This window comes from Plecotus auritus, assembly GCF_963455305.1.
Source record: "Plecotus auritus genome assembly, chromosome: 7".
Classification (NCBI taxonomy): domain Eukaryota; kingdom Metazoa; phylum Chordata; class Mammalia; order Chiroptera; family Vespertilionidae; genus Plecotus; species Plecotus auritus.
Genome location: NC_137774.1, coordinates 69,398,765 through 69,412,094, shown reverse-complemented (window position 1 = coordinate 69,412,094; position 13,330 = coordinate 69,398,765). Strand labels below are relative to the sequence as shown.

The 13,330-nt window shown below is 61.8% G+C and overlaps 1 protein-coding gene across 4 annotated transcripts in view; it reads right to left on the bottom strand.

Moving 5' to 3' along the window:
• Window positions 1-5,538: 5,538 nt before the first annotated feature.
• The window catches only part of CAPN15 (calpain 15), a 28,403-nt gene continuing 20,611 nt past the window's right edge, over window positions 5,539-13,330 (bottom strand). Inside the window, exons 3-13 of one of the 4 annotated variants that reach the window (XM_080682011.1) lie at window positions 11,630-13,076; window positions 10,500-10,708; window positions 10,237-10,420; window positions 9,937-10,160; window positions 9,001-9,126; window positions 8,767-8,919; window positions 8,178-8,339; window positions 7,776-8,008; window positions 7,532-7,698; window positions 7,276-7,454; window positions 5,539-7,209 (exon numbers count right to left, since the gene is read on the bottom strand). In XM_080682011.1, coding sequence (XP_080538137.1) covers window positions 7,032-7,209; window positions 7,276-7,454; window positions 7,532-7,698; window positions 7,776-8,008; window positions 8,178-8,339; window positions 8,767-8,919; window positions 9,001-9,126; window positions 9,937-10,160; window positions 10,237-10,420; window positions 10,500-10,708; window positions 11,630-13,076 — 3,262 coding nt within the window. In that variant the 3' untranslated portion in view covers window positions 5,539-7,031. The remainder of the gene's footprint in view (window positions 7,210-7,275; window positions 7,455-7,531; window positions 7,699-7,775; window positions 8,009-8,177; window positions 8,340-8,766; window positions 8,920-9,000; window positions 9,127-9,936; window positions 10,161-10,236; window positions 10,421-10,499; window positions 10,709-11,629; window positions 13,077-13,330) is intronic. The other 3 variants (XM_080682013.1, XM_080682012.1, XM_080682014.1) reach the window with 3 other exon arrangements.

Here is a 13,330-nt window from a genome sequence, read left to right as displayed (position 1 = left end):
ACAGAGCTGAGTGGCATAGCCCAGTGAGGGCACAGTGGAACAAGAATCCTTTTCTGGCCAGCTCTGCCTGGCCAAGCCATGCCTCCAGTGCTGTGTCCTCTTCTCCAAACAGGAGGCTGAATGGATCTGCACCCCCAAACCCTTGCCCTTCCCACTGACCCATACATTCACTCCTCACTTCCTGAAAGCAATGCCACCTCCTCCAGTCCCAGCCCAGACTCCTCACTCCCCTGGCAGGTGCCCCAAGAAGATTGTATAGCCAGGCCCTCCACCTTCTGTCTGCATGCCTCTTCACTGCTGGAGGGCCTGGGGAGGGGAAGGGGGAGGCCAGAGAGAGGCTTGTATATCCACAGACCCGCCATGATCCCCGCTAATGTCCCCATGGCCGGAGCTGCTCCCAGCCCCACCCAGGGTATACCAGCTTCTACATTATTTCCCAAGATATCAAATTTTAAGTCTGGGGTCCCACTGCTTCTCAGCTGGGTCCTCATGGAAATTCATCTGGCCAGCCAGTTCCATCTGGACATAGACACAGACATGCCAGGACAGAGCCAGGCCATGTTTCTCCCAGCAAATCTGCCTCATTCAGGAGAAAGTACCTTAACCCGGAGATGTGTGATGGTGCCATTCAAGCTGTGTATGGGATCTGCAGCCAAAGGGGTGAGTGCTGCTCCAGGCTGGCTCCATGGAGGCACAGAGGGCCTCATGAGAGTTCACTTGGCTCTCCCTGTAGGCTCAGCTATAGGTTTCCTGGAGTATCCCCAGCTCAGTTTGGGGGACAGGAGTACGTAGGGGAAGGAAGGAGTACCCTCTAGGGGTCTCTGGGTGTCCCATCTTGAATGGGGAAAAGAGAACTGGAGAGAACTGGATCCAGAGTTTAGCATGTCTTGGACCCTGTGAGCCAGGCCTCAGTTTCCCAATTTGTGCAGGAGGGTGACAGGCCATGGCCCAGTTATTGGCACAGGTGTCCTTGTTCAACCAACACGTGTTCATAAGGAACAGGGTCCCGAGGTTCTGGGGGCAGCCAGTGTGAAGACACTGATGTGAGGGTGAGCGTGCAGTTCGGTCTCCCTTCTGCTCCAGTGCCACCTTCCCTGATGCAACTTGGGATGCTCCATTTCTCCCCATCAAGTCCATGGAGCAGGAAGGGCTGCTGTGGGTGGCACAGCATGCCAGCTTTCCCCTCTGCCGGCCTGGCCTGGCCCGGCTGACCAGCTGACCGTGCAGGCAGCCCCGGGCCGAGAGACAGCTTGAGCAGCCGTCACGCCAGCAGTCCTGTGGAGAGTGGGGGCCAAGAGGCCTGCTCCTTTGCACACAAACCCAACCCTGGACGTGCCCAGCCAGGCCCAGGCCCCTCATCACAGGCACTGCCCAGAGAGGGCAGTGGGCGCAGGTCACCTTGAGACAGTGAGTGGGGATCCCAGATCTTGGCCACGTGGTCCCAGAAACAGCTTTGTGCTTCCCTGCCCCTCACTGGCTGACCCCTTTGAGAGGCCACAGCTGCCACCACAGGGGGTGGGCTGGTTAGAGACTGTTGCCATCATCCAGGGGAGGGAAAGGTATTGGATTAGAAAGTTTGCTGGAAGCACACAGAACCAACAGGCCAGTGAAGTCAGGTGACCAAGGACACCCTCCCCCCCTCCGGGACGAGACTAGGACTGGGTTCTGGGAAAAGGAGGAGGTGGCCTCGGAAAGTGAGTTCAGCACCAGCCATGGTGGCTGCCATTGTGGCTGTTTACCCCCCAGAAATTTGGGTGAGAGAAGAGATGGCGGCACCTCCAGAGGAACTCAGCACCCAAGGGGCGTGACCTGGGTATGTTTCCGGGCTTCCAGGAGGAGTCTGTGCAAGGGCAAAAGTGGGCCCCAAGCTTTCTGGGGTGGTGGTGGGAGGTCCTGGGAGCTCGGTTGCAGCTGCAGCCCAGGGGCCTGTGCATGTGTCAGGCCAGTCCATCAGGTGCACAGATGACCGTACCCACCACCCGAGACCGGGCGAGGCCAGGACAGCAGTGCCAGCCCCCCACACCCTTGTGCTTTCTGCTTGAGGCTCTCCAGGCACATCTGCTCCCTCACAGCTGGTACACATTGTGCCTGGGGCCTGTCCCACTTTCCACCCAAGTGGGGTGTGGGGGTGGGTGATAACCTGCCCAATGGGACTCACCCCACATATTGGGATAAACTTGGGCCCAGGGAGGCTGTCTCCTGAGGCAGTGACAGGCACCCCCTTGGCATGGGGCTTGGTCCCCATGTTGCCCTGAGTCCTGAAACCCTTGCTTCGGCCCCCTCACTTGCAGAATGGGTGGTGGAGACTTACTTAGTCTCTGGGTTCTTCTGGCACCAGGTCCTGGGGAGCAGCCTTCTCTCCTCAGCAGGTCCTGGAACAGGGTGGTGTGGGGACCCATAGCCCCTTCCTCTGCCCTCAGTCAGAGCTCATCTTGACCATTAACCTCTGCCCCACTTGCCCACAGCCCCCCGCCTGTCACCTCCATTACTGCCTGTATGTGTGTCTGGGGGTGGGGTGTAGGGGTAGAATGGCAGGGGGTCCAGGGAAGGCAGGGGGCGGTGGCACGGTGCTCAGTAGGCCTGTCTCATCCCCTCAGGGTACACACACAGCTTTTGCTAGGGCAGGGGTAGGACTGAGTTAGCCTGCCCAGTGGATAGAGGAATGAGGCATGGGGGCAGCGGGAACCCCCAGGCAGGGTCGGATAGACCCTGAGAGGGGTCAGCACCATGCAGGGTGATGGCCATGGCTCGCTCGCCCACTCGCTTATGAGCCCTGGGACATATGGCAGCCTTGGTGTTCACAAGCCCCTGGGGCCCAGAGCATGGATTATCCTTGGCACTCCTTCCACCTTGCCCACTTGAGGTGGCCTCAGGGAGCCAAGGCTGAGAGGGGTGGGCCCTGGGCTTGGCTGTAAGGTGGTCATACCTGAGGTCACTGCTCCCAAGGGCACTGGGGGCCCACAGCAGGGTGGAGGGGAGGGGCACAGCCAGTGTGACTGTGTGGGGCTGGGTGACTGTGTGGATAGGGATCCCAGCAAGTGTTCACGACTCCACTGCAATGACACAGAGGGCTGGGAGTTCCCCGGGGAATCTGTAAGGGGCTGCCAGAGCTGGCCCACCCTGAAGGAAAGGGGCCCAGCGGGGAGGCTTCTGATACTGGGGACCCTAGCAGGCCTCTGCATCTGCTTCCCTGGGCCAGCAGACTGTCCCGTGCCTACTTCAAATGTGCCGGGCCATCCAACTAGCTGCCCTCCCCATGTGCTCTACCCCTAGAAGCATCAGGTCCCCAGCCACACTGGCGTGAGGTGTGGAGGCTTGGTGTGCCTCAGACTGCTGTGATGGAGGGGCTGCAGTGGGAGTGAGCTCCCCATTGTGGGAGGCACACGAACTGGCGCAGGAGCCTTTGGATCATTGAGGGAGCAGCCTGGCCAGGTGGCTGGGATTGAGTGGCTTGGGCCCCCTGAGCCCCCACCCAGTTTCAGCCAGCACCGGCCAAGCAGCGCCCCAGGCCGACAGCAACCATATGTTGGAAGAGGAGCTGTGTGCGTTGCTCCTCGGGCCCCCGGGGCCTGGCCTTCCTGGGCCTGTCACAGCCCATTTTTCCTGCCTGAGTGGCAGGCTGGCCAGCGGGTGGGGGCTGCAGAGCCTCTGCATGGCTCCAGTCTGTCCCTCATGGCTCTCAACAGGGACCTGACACAGGGGGTGGATCCAGGTGCTGCTCCCAATCTATCCCTGCATGTCCCACCCTTTGTGGTCCCATCCAGATCAGGTTGGGTCCTTGAGAGAAGCCCTGGCAGCTGGGGGCCACCCTCCTACTGGGTTGTGGGTGGGTGGCCAGGGGTGCACATGGGCTTGGCGCCCCAGCCCTGGGGCAGGCGGGAGAAGGCCGGGAGCCTCAGCCTTGTCAGTCCAGCGCCCAGAGCTGTGTAGAGGGAGGCGGGAGGCAGAGGCTAATTTGTACACTAAGTGCTTCTGACAGGGATGCCTCACAAGTGAGAACACATAACCGCCCGCCCTGGGAAGGCTGCCTTGGCCAATGGGTGGGAAGAGAGACAGCCTGAGAGAGGGGCCGGGATAGAGGGTAGTGGGGGCACACAGGCCCAACCCAAGTGGCAGAGAGACAAGGAGGGGGCCAGGGGTGTTGGGAAGGGGGAGGGTGGGGAAGAGAAAGGGAGCAAGGAGTGCCTGGAAGCAGAAGCCCCAGCAGTCAGAGGGCGAGATACAGCAGGCTGAGGTGTGGAGCTAAGCCCAACAGTGAGGAGGGTGGCAGTACCCCATCTCCCTGCTGTGGTCATTTGCCCTGTCCACTCCCTGGCCTGGGGTCCAGGTGCCACCCTATACAGAGAGCACAACCGGTGGTTTACCCCTCAGGCTGGGTTGGCTCCCCCATCCTCTCACCACTAGCGGCCTCAGCCCCTCTAGTGGTTGGCCCTGCCAGCACACCCCTCAAGCTTCAGTGTCATGACTAAGGGTCTTACCTGTGGGGTCCCCCAACTCCTTGGACACTGTGCCCTCCAGGGTTGGGGGCACCTGGCTCCTTCTCTTACTCTCTCCCTGTTGGAACCTCTTCCCCTACAGGCTGGGGTCCAAGGGGAGGGGTGCTGGCTGGGGTGAGCAGGTGTCTCCAGGCTGGCCAAGGGGATCGGCATGCAGTCCCATGACCCACTGCGATGACCGCTGCCTGGCCTGACACCACAAGGACACCAGGCACCCATTGGAACTAGTCCAGGCTGCCTGGAATGCTACAGGGGTGACCGAGCTAGCTTTCCGACGACCGGAGTGTCTACGAGGCCTGGCCCCAGCCCCACGGGAGAGGGTCCAGCGTGGCCAGCACAGCCGCGGTGGATCAGGGCGGGTGTCTTTGGGCGTCGAGGTGAGATGTGTTGTGGCAGCTCCCCCGCTGCCCGAGGCCCGCCTGGAGCGAACACTGCTGGTGGCTTTAATTGCTTTCACATTCGATAGGCTGGCCTGTGACAGGCCTCTTACACTCGCTGAGTGCCAGCCTCTGTACCCCAGACCCGCTCCCCCCACCCCCATTCAGGGAGGAGCCTAGACTGAGACCAAAAACCGCATACCAGATGGGGGAGCTGGCCTTAGCTGCTACCTGTGACATGAGGATGGTGCCTCCCAGAATGAACAGGAGGGGACCTGGGGCCAGACAGTAGCAGGTTGCAACCCGCAGGAGAATTGCAACTTTTCTTCCTCAGCGGCCCCCATGCTCCATCTGCTCCTGCCTGATGACTGATGAATTCAGACAGGTACCCCCAGAAAGACATCGCTGGGAAAAGCCGCACCTTCGTACTATCCTGTCTGCATGCGGCTGAGGCTGTGTGGGGACCAGCCTGCCGACCACCACACGGTCTGGCCCAAGCCTCTGCTTGGACACTTGCTCCTTTCTGGGTCAAAGGCAGCTGGTGAGCAGGGTGGCCCTAACGGCTCCTTGTGAGGATGAACTCCGGTACCAGCAAGCCACCCCCAACATCACAGGCTCTGCACATACAGGCGAGGGGAGGGGTATAGACAGATGAGGAGACAGCATTATAAAACAAAACATTTCATTTGGTCCATCAGAGCCTGAGTCTGGAAACACCATGGAGAATCATCCTACAGGGCTGGGGATGGCTGATAAAATAGTCTCTGTGTCAGAAGAGCTGGCTGTATGTACAGGGTTAAAAATATTCACAGCTCAAGAGTAAAAGAAGAAAATATAAAGGAGGCCCAAAGGGGAGTGTAGTGCTTCCTGGTGTTTCTCCAGTTGTAACCGCCCCCGCAAGCCCCAGGGAAGTGAGGGTCGGTGGGCAGAGCCGCCCACTGCCTGGGGGTGGGAGGGCAGAGAGGCCAGGCGGGCCCCTGGAAGCTGGCCTCATGTCCACAGGCAGGTGCAGGACTTTGAGCAGCCATGGGGAGGACGGCTGGGAGGCAGCCCAGCAACTGGGGCTTCTGAGGCAGGGGAGGCGCTGGGAAGAGCCACAACCTACCCTGTGTATGCCTAGACAGGGCTGGCCAAGGATTTCTGTTTGGACCCTGGTCTTCCTGGCAGAGGTCAGTGGTGCTGAGGACAAACCACCTCACCAAATGGCAGCTCCTGACCCACAGCCCCCGGGGCATGGCTTCGATCCTGACTAGTGGTCCAGGAATTGCATAGTGTCGCCAGAGGGGGCAGGCAGCTAGGACCCTCCCCATCCCTGGTCCTGAGCCCATAGTCGCCAGGCACCTGCCTCCTGGGATACACTGCTGGGATTCCAGGGACCCCTGCTTGTCTTGTGGGGGTTGAGGGGGTGGGAAGATGGGCTCTTGAAGCAAGCTGGGGATAGGAGGCTCATGCCCCACAAGGGGGTGGTCCCTGCTCATCTTAGGGTCCCAACCTCTGGCCCCACAAGAGGGGTGGTCCCTGCTCACACTGGAGTACTGGCCTCTGACCCCCATAAGGGGGTGGTCCCTCTTCATACTGGGGTCCTGGCCTCTGACCCCCCACAAGGGGGTGGTCCCTGCTCACCCTGGAGTCCTGGCCTTTGACTCCCACAAGGGGGTGGTCCCTGCTCATTTCAGGGTCCCAACCTCTTACCCCACAAGGGGGCGGTCCCTGCTCATCCTGGGGTCCCAGGCTCTGATCCCCACAAGGCGGGATGGGATGCTCCCTGCTCACCCTGGGGTCCCAGCCTCTGACCTGCCCAGATTTGGTTTTGTAAATGGAGCTCTTGGCTACCTCACACAGGCAGGAGGCCCCAGGCCCACAGGAAAAGGGCAGCCTCACCTCAGCCCTGGCAATCTGAGCCCGACCTCGAGGCAGGCTGGTCAGAGGAGCTGGTGCACAGTCCCCTCAGGCTAGAAGCGGGTTGGAGGTATTCTGCTTGGCGGCTGGGAGGCCCAGGACAGGAGGGCGGGTCAGGGAGGAAGGCCCAGGGGAAGTTTTGCTCTGCAGCTTGCAGCTCCCTGGGTGGGGTCCTGAGATTCTGGTTCAAGCATCTTTTGTTGGGGTCTCCCTCCTAAAGTGCATGTGGGGAGGCAGGCAGGCGAGGAGGGCAGGGCAGTCACAATGGCCGGGGCATGTGCAGGCCAGCAACCTCGGGCGTGAGTGGGGGGCTGTGGGTGCCCCTGGAGGCTGTCCAGTCGCTGAGGAAGGCCTGGGCTGCCTTGCGGTGTGCTAGGCGGTGGGTGATGGAGAAGCCGGCGTTGCCCTCGAGCTGGGACAGGATCACCAGGACCTGCCTGGGGGAGGGGGCCGGTGAGGGCCAGTCGAGGCCAGGGAGTCAGAGGGACTGGGGCGGTGCCCACCTGTGCAGGGGTGGCACACTGTCCTGGGTGCGCAGGCTGCCGCGTGTAGACACCACGTTGAAGCTATCAGAGCAGTCACACTGCACATGCAGGTAGGACTTGGGGTGCCGGTTCTCCACCACCACGATAAGCCCTGCCCAGCCATGCGTCAGGTAGTAGCAGGTCATGCCCTCACGTCCCTGCAGGGACAGGGCAGGTGTGGGTGGGGTGAGGCCTCCTCCTCCCTGCCCCTCCCCTTTCCCCCCACCAACCTCACCTCATGCCGTTCCCCTCGGCTCTCCGTGAGCAGGATGATGGCGTCTGCCAGCGTGGTTGGCTGGGCCTCCACGGGCTCCACCATGACCAGCCTTGAGCTGTACACAGCCAGCACATGGCCGGGTGGCTCCAGGGAGCAGCGCGGGACCCCTGCTGAGGGGCTGGAGGCTGTGAAGGGTGTGAGTGAGGGGGCCTGGGGGCTGCAGTGGGGAGGATTGGGGATTGGGCTGGGGGGGCAATGTTACCTTGTGTGGTGGCCAGTGGGCCCGGTGTGGTGGGGCTCCAGTGGTTAAAGGCACAGCACACCACAGCATACTCGCCAGGCTCCAGCATCACGTCACAGTTGACAAACTTCTTGACAGCTCGCTTGCTGTGGGCCAGCAGGCGGCCCAGGCTCAGGCGGCCACCGCTGCCGAAGGAGGCTCGGAAAACCAGGACACACAGGTCCAGGAGGTGGCTGTCAGCAGAGTCCGCACGCCTACAGCCAGACCCAGGGGGGGTCATGGGCAGCACCTGCTGTCTGTGGCTCTACTGCCCCACGGCCCCACCCTGTCCCGTTTCCACAAATCCCCCAGATCCGCGTGCCCACCCCAACCAGTGCTCTAGTCCCACCCACTTTCTCCCCGACAGACTACAGCCTCCCTCACCTGCTACCCTCCTGGAAGAGGGCAAACTCCAGGGATGCACGCTCCAGTACGGTGAGCGCTGTAACCCCGACAGGCCCACTGGCCGAGCTGGGGAAGCAGCCCTGCACCCGCACCTCCTGCCAGTCCGAGTGCACTTTGCAGATGTCCACAGAGTCAAAGTACCTGAGCAGGGAGAGACAGCCCACTGAACAGCTCCAGACACAGGAGCTGTCCCCATCAGGAGTCCAGGCACCTCCCTAAGCCTCTTTCCCTCCCCAATCTCTGCCCCACTGTGCCCTGGCCACTTCTTGGGACCAATGTCCTAAAACCCTGGTCCTGGATGTTGCCCATGAACACCACTAGGAGGCCCCATACACAAGGATGACCCAGAGAGGAAAGAATCCTGAGGGCAGAACCCAACTCCCACAGTCTCTCTCATCACCCCCACCTCCGCCTCAGAGTCTGTATGTCAGGCTCCCCAGGTAGGACATACTGGGGTCAGGGCAAGGGAGTGAGGGAGACAGGTCAGGTGGGCCAAAGTGAGGGTGGCTAGAGCACAGGGTGGCCATGAGGTAGCCATCGGACGCCCACTGCTGCAGAGTCCAGGTACCTGATGAAGTCGCTGTACTCCATCCAAAAGACTCCTTCACTGCTGCCGTGTGGCATGAGCTCACCACGCAGATGCCCCGGCCAGTGTGGCCACTCATCCGACCAGCTGCCATTCCAGGAGAAGCGGCCCCATGGGTTCCGGAGGCGCAGGAGCCTGCAGACCATGGGGCTGAGGGCCACGGCTTCCACCACATATCCACATGCCCTGGCTACCCATGGCCGGCCCAGCCCCTACCTGGAGCCCTGGACATCACGGACATCCAGGATGGAGTAGGCGTGGCGGGGGCGCAAGCCCAGGCTCTCGTAGGCAGCATCATCCACCTTCATGTTGCCTCCCCCACAAGAGGCGCCCATGAGGAACCTGTGTAGGCAGAGTGGCCTAGCTGACTGGGCATGCTTGCTGACCAGGGGTTCTTAATGATGGGGCCCCTTAGCAACCAGGAGCCTTATTTACTGAGGCGGGCTCACTCACCAGGGGACCTCTGTTACCCTGAGGGTGGGGGTCCTGCCTGCCTGTGGGGGAGTGCAGATCCCAGGAACACAGGAAAGACACACAGGACTCAGGAAGTGTTGGCCTGCTCCCTACACAGTGGCCCAAGAGCTCATAGGGTTTGGGCTGGGAGTTGGGAGGCCTGGGTCCCATCAGCTCAGGGTCACACCTCCTGAGGGGATGGGGCGGTGGTAATGCCTGGTATCAGCTGAGAGCAGGGGGTCTCAGCACCAACAAGCCATATCTCTCGGGCTTAGGATTTTGTGCCCTCCTTACAGCCATGCTGGCCAATGCGTGCCGGGTCTCAGAAGGCAGCCCACTCCCCCAGGTGCCTCCATGGGCTAGCTCCACAGGTGTCCAAACAGGTGCTGATGGTCATCATGGCCCAGGTCAGGATGAGGCCTTCTAGGTATGGGCTGATCAGCAGTATTCTGCCTACTGCCCTGGACTGGCAGGTGGGACCCATGAGCCAGCAGTGGGAGATGACAGGGCTGCAGGTCAGGCCTTTTAACTAACTGTGGTCAGCCCACACTGGAAACATCTTGTGAAACACAGGCTGTTGGTCAGAGGGTACTTGCCCCTGAGTAGCCCACCGCTCCAGGCCCCGGCCTGGCTGTCCCCTTGCCTCCTCTTTCCTCTCCTCCCAAAGCTGCTGACCACCGCAGCACCCGCCCCTCTTACCCAGCCTCCTTAGAACTCAGCATTTTGGCCCAGATGAGGTCAGTGTCAACGGGTTCCTCTCGGGGGTTAGTGGAGCTGACCTGCAGCGCCAGGCTCTCACAGGGGGCCCCGGTGAGGGTGGCCAGGCCTTCGATGGCGCGCCCTGCCTGGAGGGCAAAGTAGGAGCCGTGCAGCTTGGCCAGCGCCTTCTCAATGAGGGCCACCCACAGCTGCTTCCGCTGGGCCTGCAGGGAGGGGCCGAAGTCACGAGGCCCACCGAGACCCTCCCCTCGCCCACCCCACGCCCATCCTCCCTACCACCTGCGAGAAGAGGAGGAAGCCGGCCTCATCGCAGGGCAGCATGTCATCCACCAGCACCGTCGTCCACGTGCCATCCTTGCAGAGCCGCACCTGGTAGGCGCCCTCCATGCACAGGCTGCGTGTGACCATCACCCGCTCAACTAGGTCAGGCCGCTCAGCCAGCACAGCTAGAGCACTCAGGAACCTGTGCAGAGCCGGGGGCCTCACTGGAAAGCACGACCAGATTGTCCCACCACCGGCCTGAGCAGATACCCCAAACTCACCAGCAGTTTCCCAGCAGCCCCTGTAGGATGTCTGAGGGTCGGAGAGTGTGGAACACGGACCAGGAGGTGCTGTGGTCCCTGAAGACAGAGCAGTTGATCTCGTGGGGCCGCAGCCACTGTCTCACGCGCTGCTGGACACTGTCGCCTGCAGGGAAGCCCACAGACTTGGGCCCGGGTGGAAAGCTGTCATCCACAAAGTTCACGCTGTTCTGCAGAGACCATAGCCACACATGCTCAGGCTGAGTTGGGCTGCCTCAGGCCTGAGATGCACCTCGCTCCACCTGGCAGGCCAGGACAGCACCCTGAAAATGCTACCTGAGTCCCAGAGGAAAGGGGGTAGGTGTGTGTGTAGCTACCCTGATCCATGTGGTGAACTCAGCTGTGCAGGCATGGGGGACTGTAGCCAACCATGTCACTGAAGTCTGGTGACAGGTCAATGGGAGTTATGTATGCCCCAAGGAAATGGTGAAGCCACCAGCCTGGAGGCTGCAGAGGTGGAGGGCATGGGGCACAGGGAACTGGGGCAGCATCCCCAGCTAGTCCATGGCCCACCACATTAAAGGCCCCAGGAAGAGAGGTGGGAGGACCCAACCGGGATGGGGAAGGCAGGACACAAGACCAGATGGGTTGTCAGGGTGGGCGACTGGCAGTGACAGGGGGCAGTAGCCCCCCCAGTTGACCTGAGGGTGACACTACCCTGGGCTCAGGCCTCCCACAGCTCCAAGGGCAAGAGAACCCCGAGTTTTGGCCATGTCTCCACAGCTGAAGGAAACACAGGGCCTGCCTGTTGGCGTGAAGCCTGTCCCCACCTCCTTGTGGCTTTAATGTCTATGGGAAATCACACCTGAGAGGGGTCAGGACCACAGACTAGGAGGCCATGGACTCTTGTGGGCAGAGAGAAAAAAGGGACAAGATGTGGATAGTGGGGCCCAGTCACACTCAGGTGAGGGGTGAGTAGGTGCCAGGCTAATGCTCAGAGCTCAGGGAAGAGAATGCTGCCTCTCTTGCCACTGGTTCCTCCCTCTCCGTGGCTGGAGAAGGGCCCACAGGGAGGACAAAAGATGCAGAGAGGCCCATGGGAAGGGGAGCATCAGCCCTGGTGGGTGGACCACTGTCCTGAGGGGACTCACCTCCCGGCAGAAGGCCACGATGTTCTCCCAGAGGGCCTTGGCCTCACCCTCATCTGTCTGCCGCCGCTTCTCCACAAGCATACTCTCCCTGCGCCTCAGGGGCACAGCACCCCGACGCTGGGCCTCCAGGAGCTGGGGCGTGTGGCAGGCGGCACAGTGCTTAGCCCGTGGCCCATTGAGCAGTGTGCAGGCGGGGCAGGCCCACTGGCCTGGGCGCTCAGGTGCCTCAGGAAAGAGGCGGCTGGCTTTGTGGGCAGTGCAGAGGCTGGGCTTGTCGGCGCTGCAATCAGGGCAGCGAACAGGGGGCTCGCTGTGCTCCTGGAAGCCATGTAGCTTGGAGCAGCCACAAGCAGTGCACCTAGGGGCCACTGTGGGGTTCTTGAGTGTGCACTTGGCGCACGACCATGTGGTGAAGTCGGGGCTGGAGGGGCTGGCTGGTGTGTAGCGCACGGTATCACCGGCCAGGTCAATGACATCGCTGCTTGGAGCAGCGGCACAGGCTTCACACAGGCTTGAGGGGCTGGGTGCCGAGCAGGAGCTGCAGCGGCGCAGCACAGAGCCGCCCTCGGCCTCCTCTTCCTCCAGAGCGCTCAGCCGCTTCCCTGACAGCCGCTCTGACAAGCGGGAGGCCCCAGTTGAAGTCCACCCTGGGCTCTGGGGGGGCCCCTTGAAGCCAGCAGGGGGTGAGGGCTGGGAGGCCTCAGGCACTGGTGGCTGCAGCTGGGGGGGTACCTCACGGCGGCTGCGAGGCACAGGGTTGTTCTGCAAAGTGGGCAAGAAGGGGCTGAATGGTGGCATCCGGGGTGGCTCCTGGTCAGCAGCAGAGGGAGGGTCGGCCTCAGCACCTTCTCCCGGCTGGGGTGGGGCAGGTGTGATGTGGAAGCCGGCGGGGGCCACAACCTCAGGGACCACTAGAGCCTCAGGAGGAATCCTGGGCAGCGAGAGTTTCCGGGGGCCCCCACAGGCAGAGCAGGAGCTGGCGACAGGTGTGTTGTGCAGCGTGCAGCGAGGGCAGGCCCAGCCACTCCCAAGTTCTGCTGCCCCCTCCTCCTCCTCGGGCCGACCCACAACTGGCTCCATGGTCACTAGTTCTTCTGTCTGCACTGGACCCGTCTCCACCTTGCAGCTGCCCTTGGGCTCCAGCAGGATGGTGGGCGGCTTGGATAGGACCCCGTTGATGACTGGCAACAGGGAGGTGCCAGGCACGGGCTCTGGGGCAAAGCCACACACCTCGCAGGCCTCCTTGCCCAGGAAGTTCCGGAATGTGCATCGGGCGCAAGGCCATTTCTGCTCCTCAACGCTGAGCCGCAGGATCTGATCGAGATCAGGCTTGTGCCGGGGGGCCTCACAAATGGAGCACTGGCGCTGGCCGGCCGGGTTCAGGAAGGTGCAGCGCGCGCAGGACCACTCTCCAACCGTGGCCATGGACCCGGGCGAGTGCGTGTTGCTGCAAGGGAAGGCCCCAGTCAGTAGAGGCCCACAGGATGGGGCCCAAGTCTCCACCTGGGACGAGTGGGGTCTAGCCAGCAGGATCTGTGCCTTTCTGGGTTGTGACAGACATCAGGCCTGTGAGGGGCTCGAGGACTCTGAGGAGTAAGAGGCCCCCCAAAGCCTCTGAAGAACCCCATAGCTCTGTCCTCAAATCCTTTCTGGAGGGGTGGACCTGTGGGCATAGAGGAATGGGGCTGAGCCACACCATTT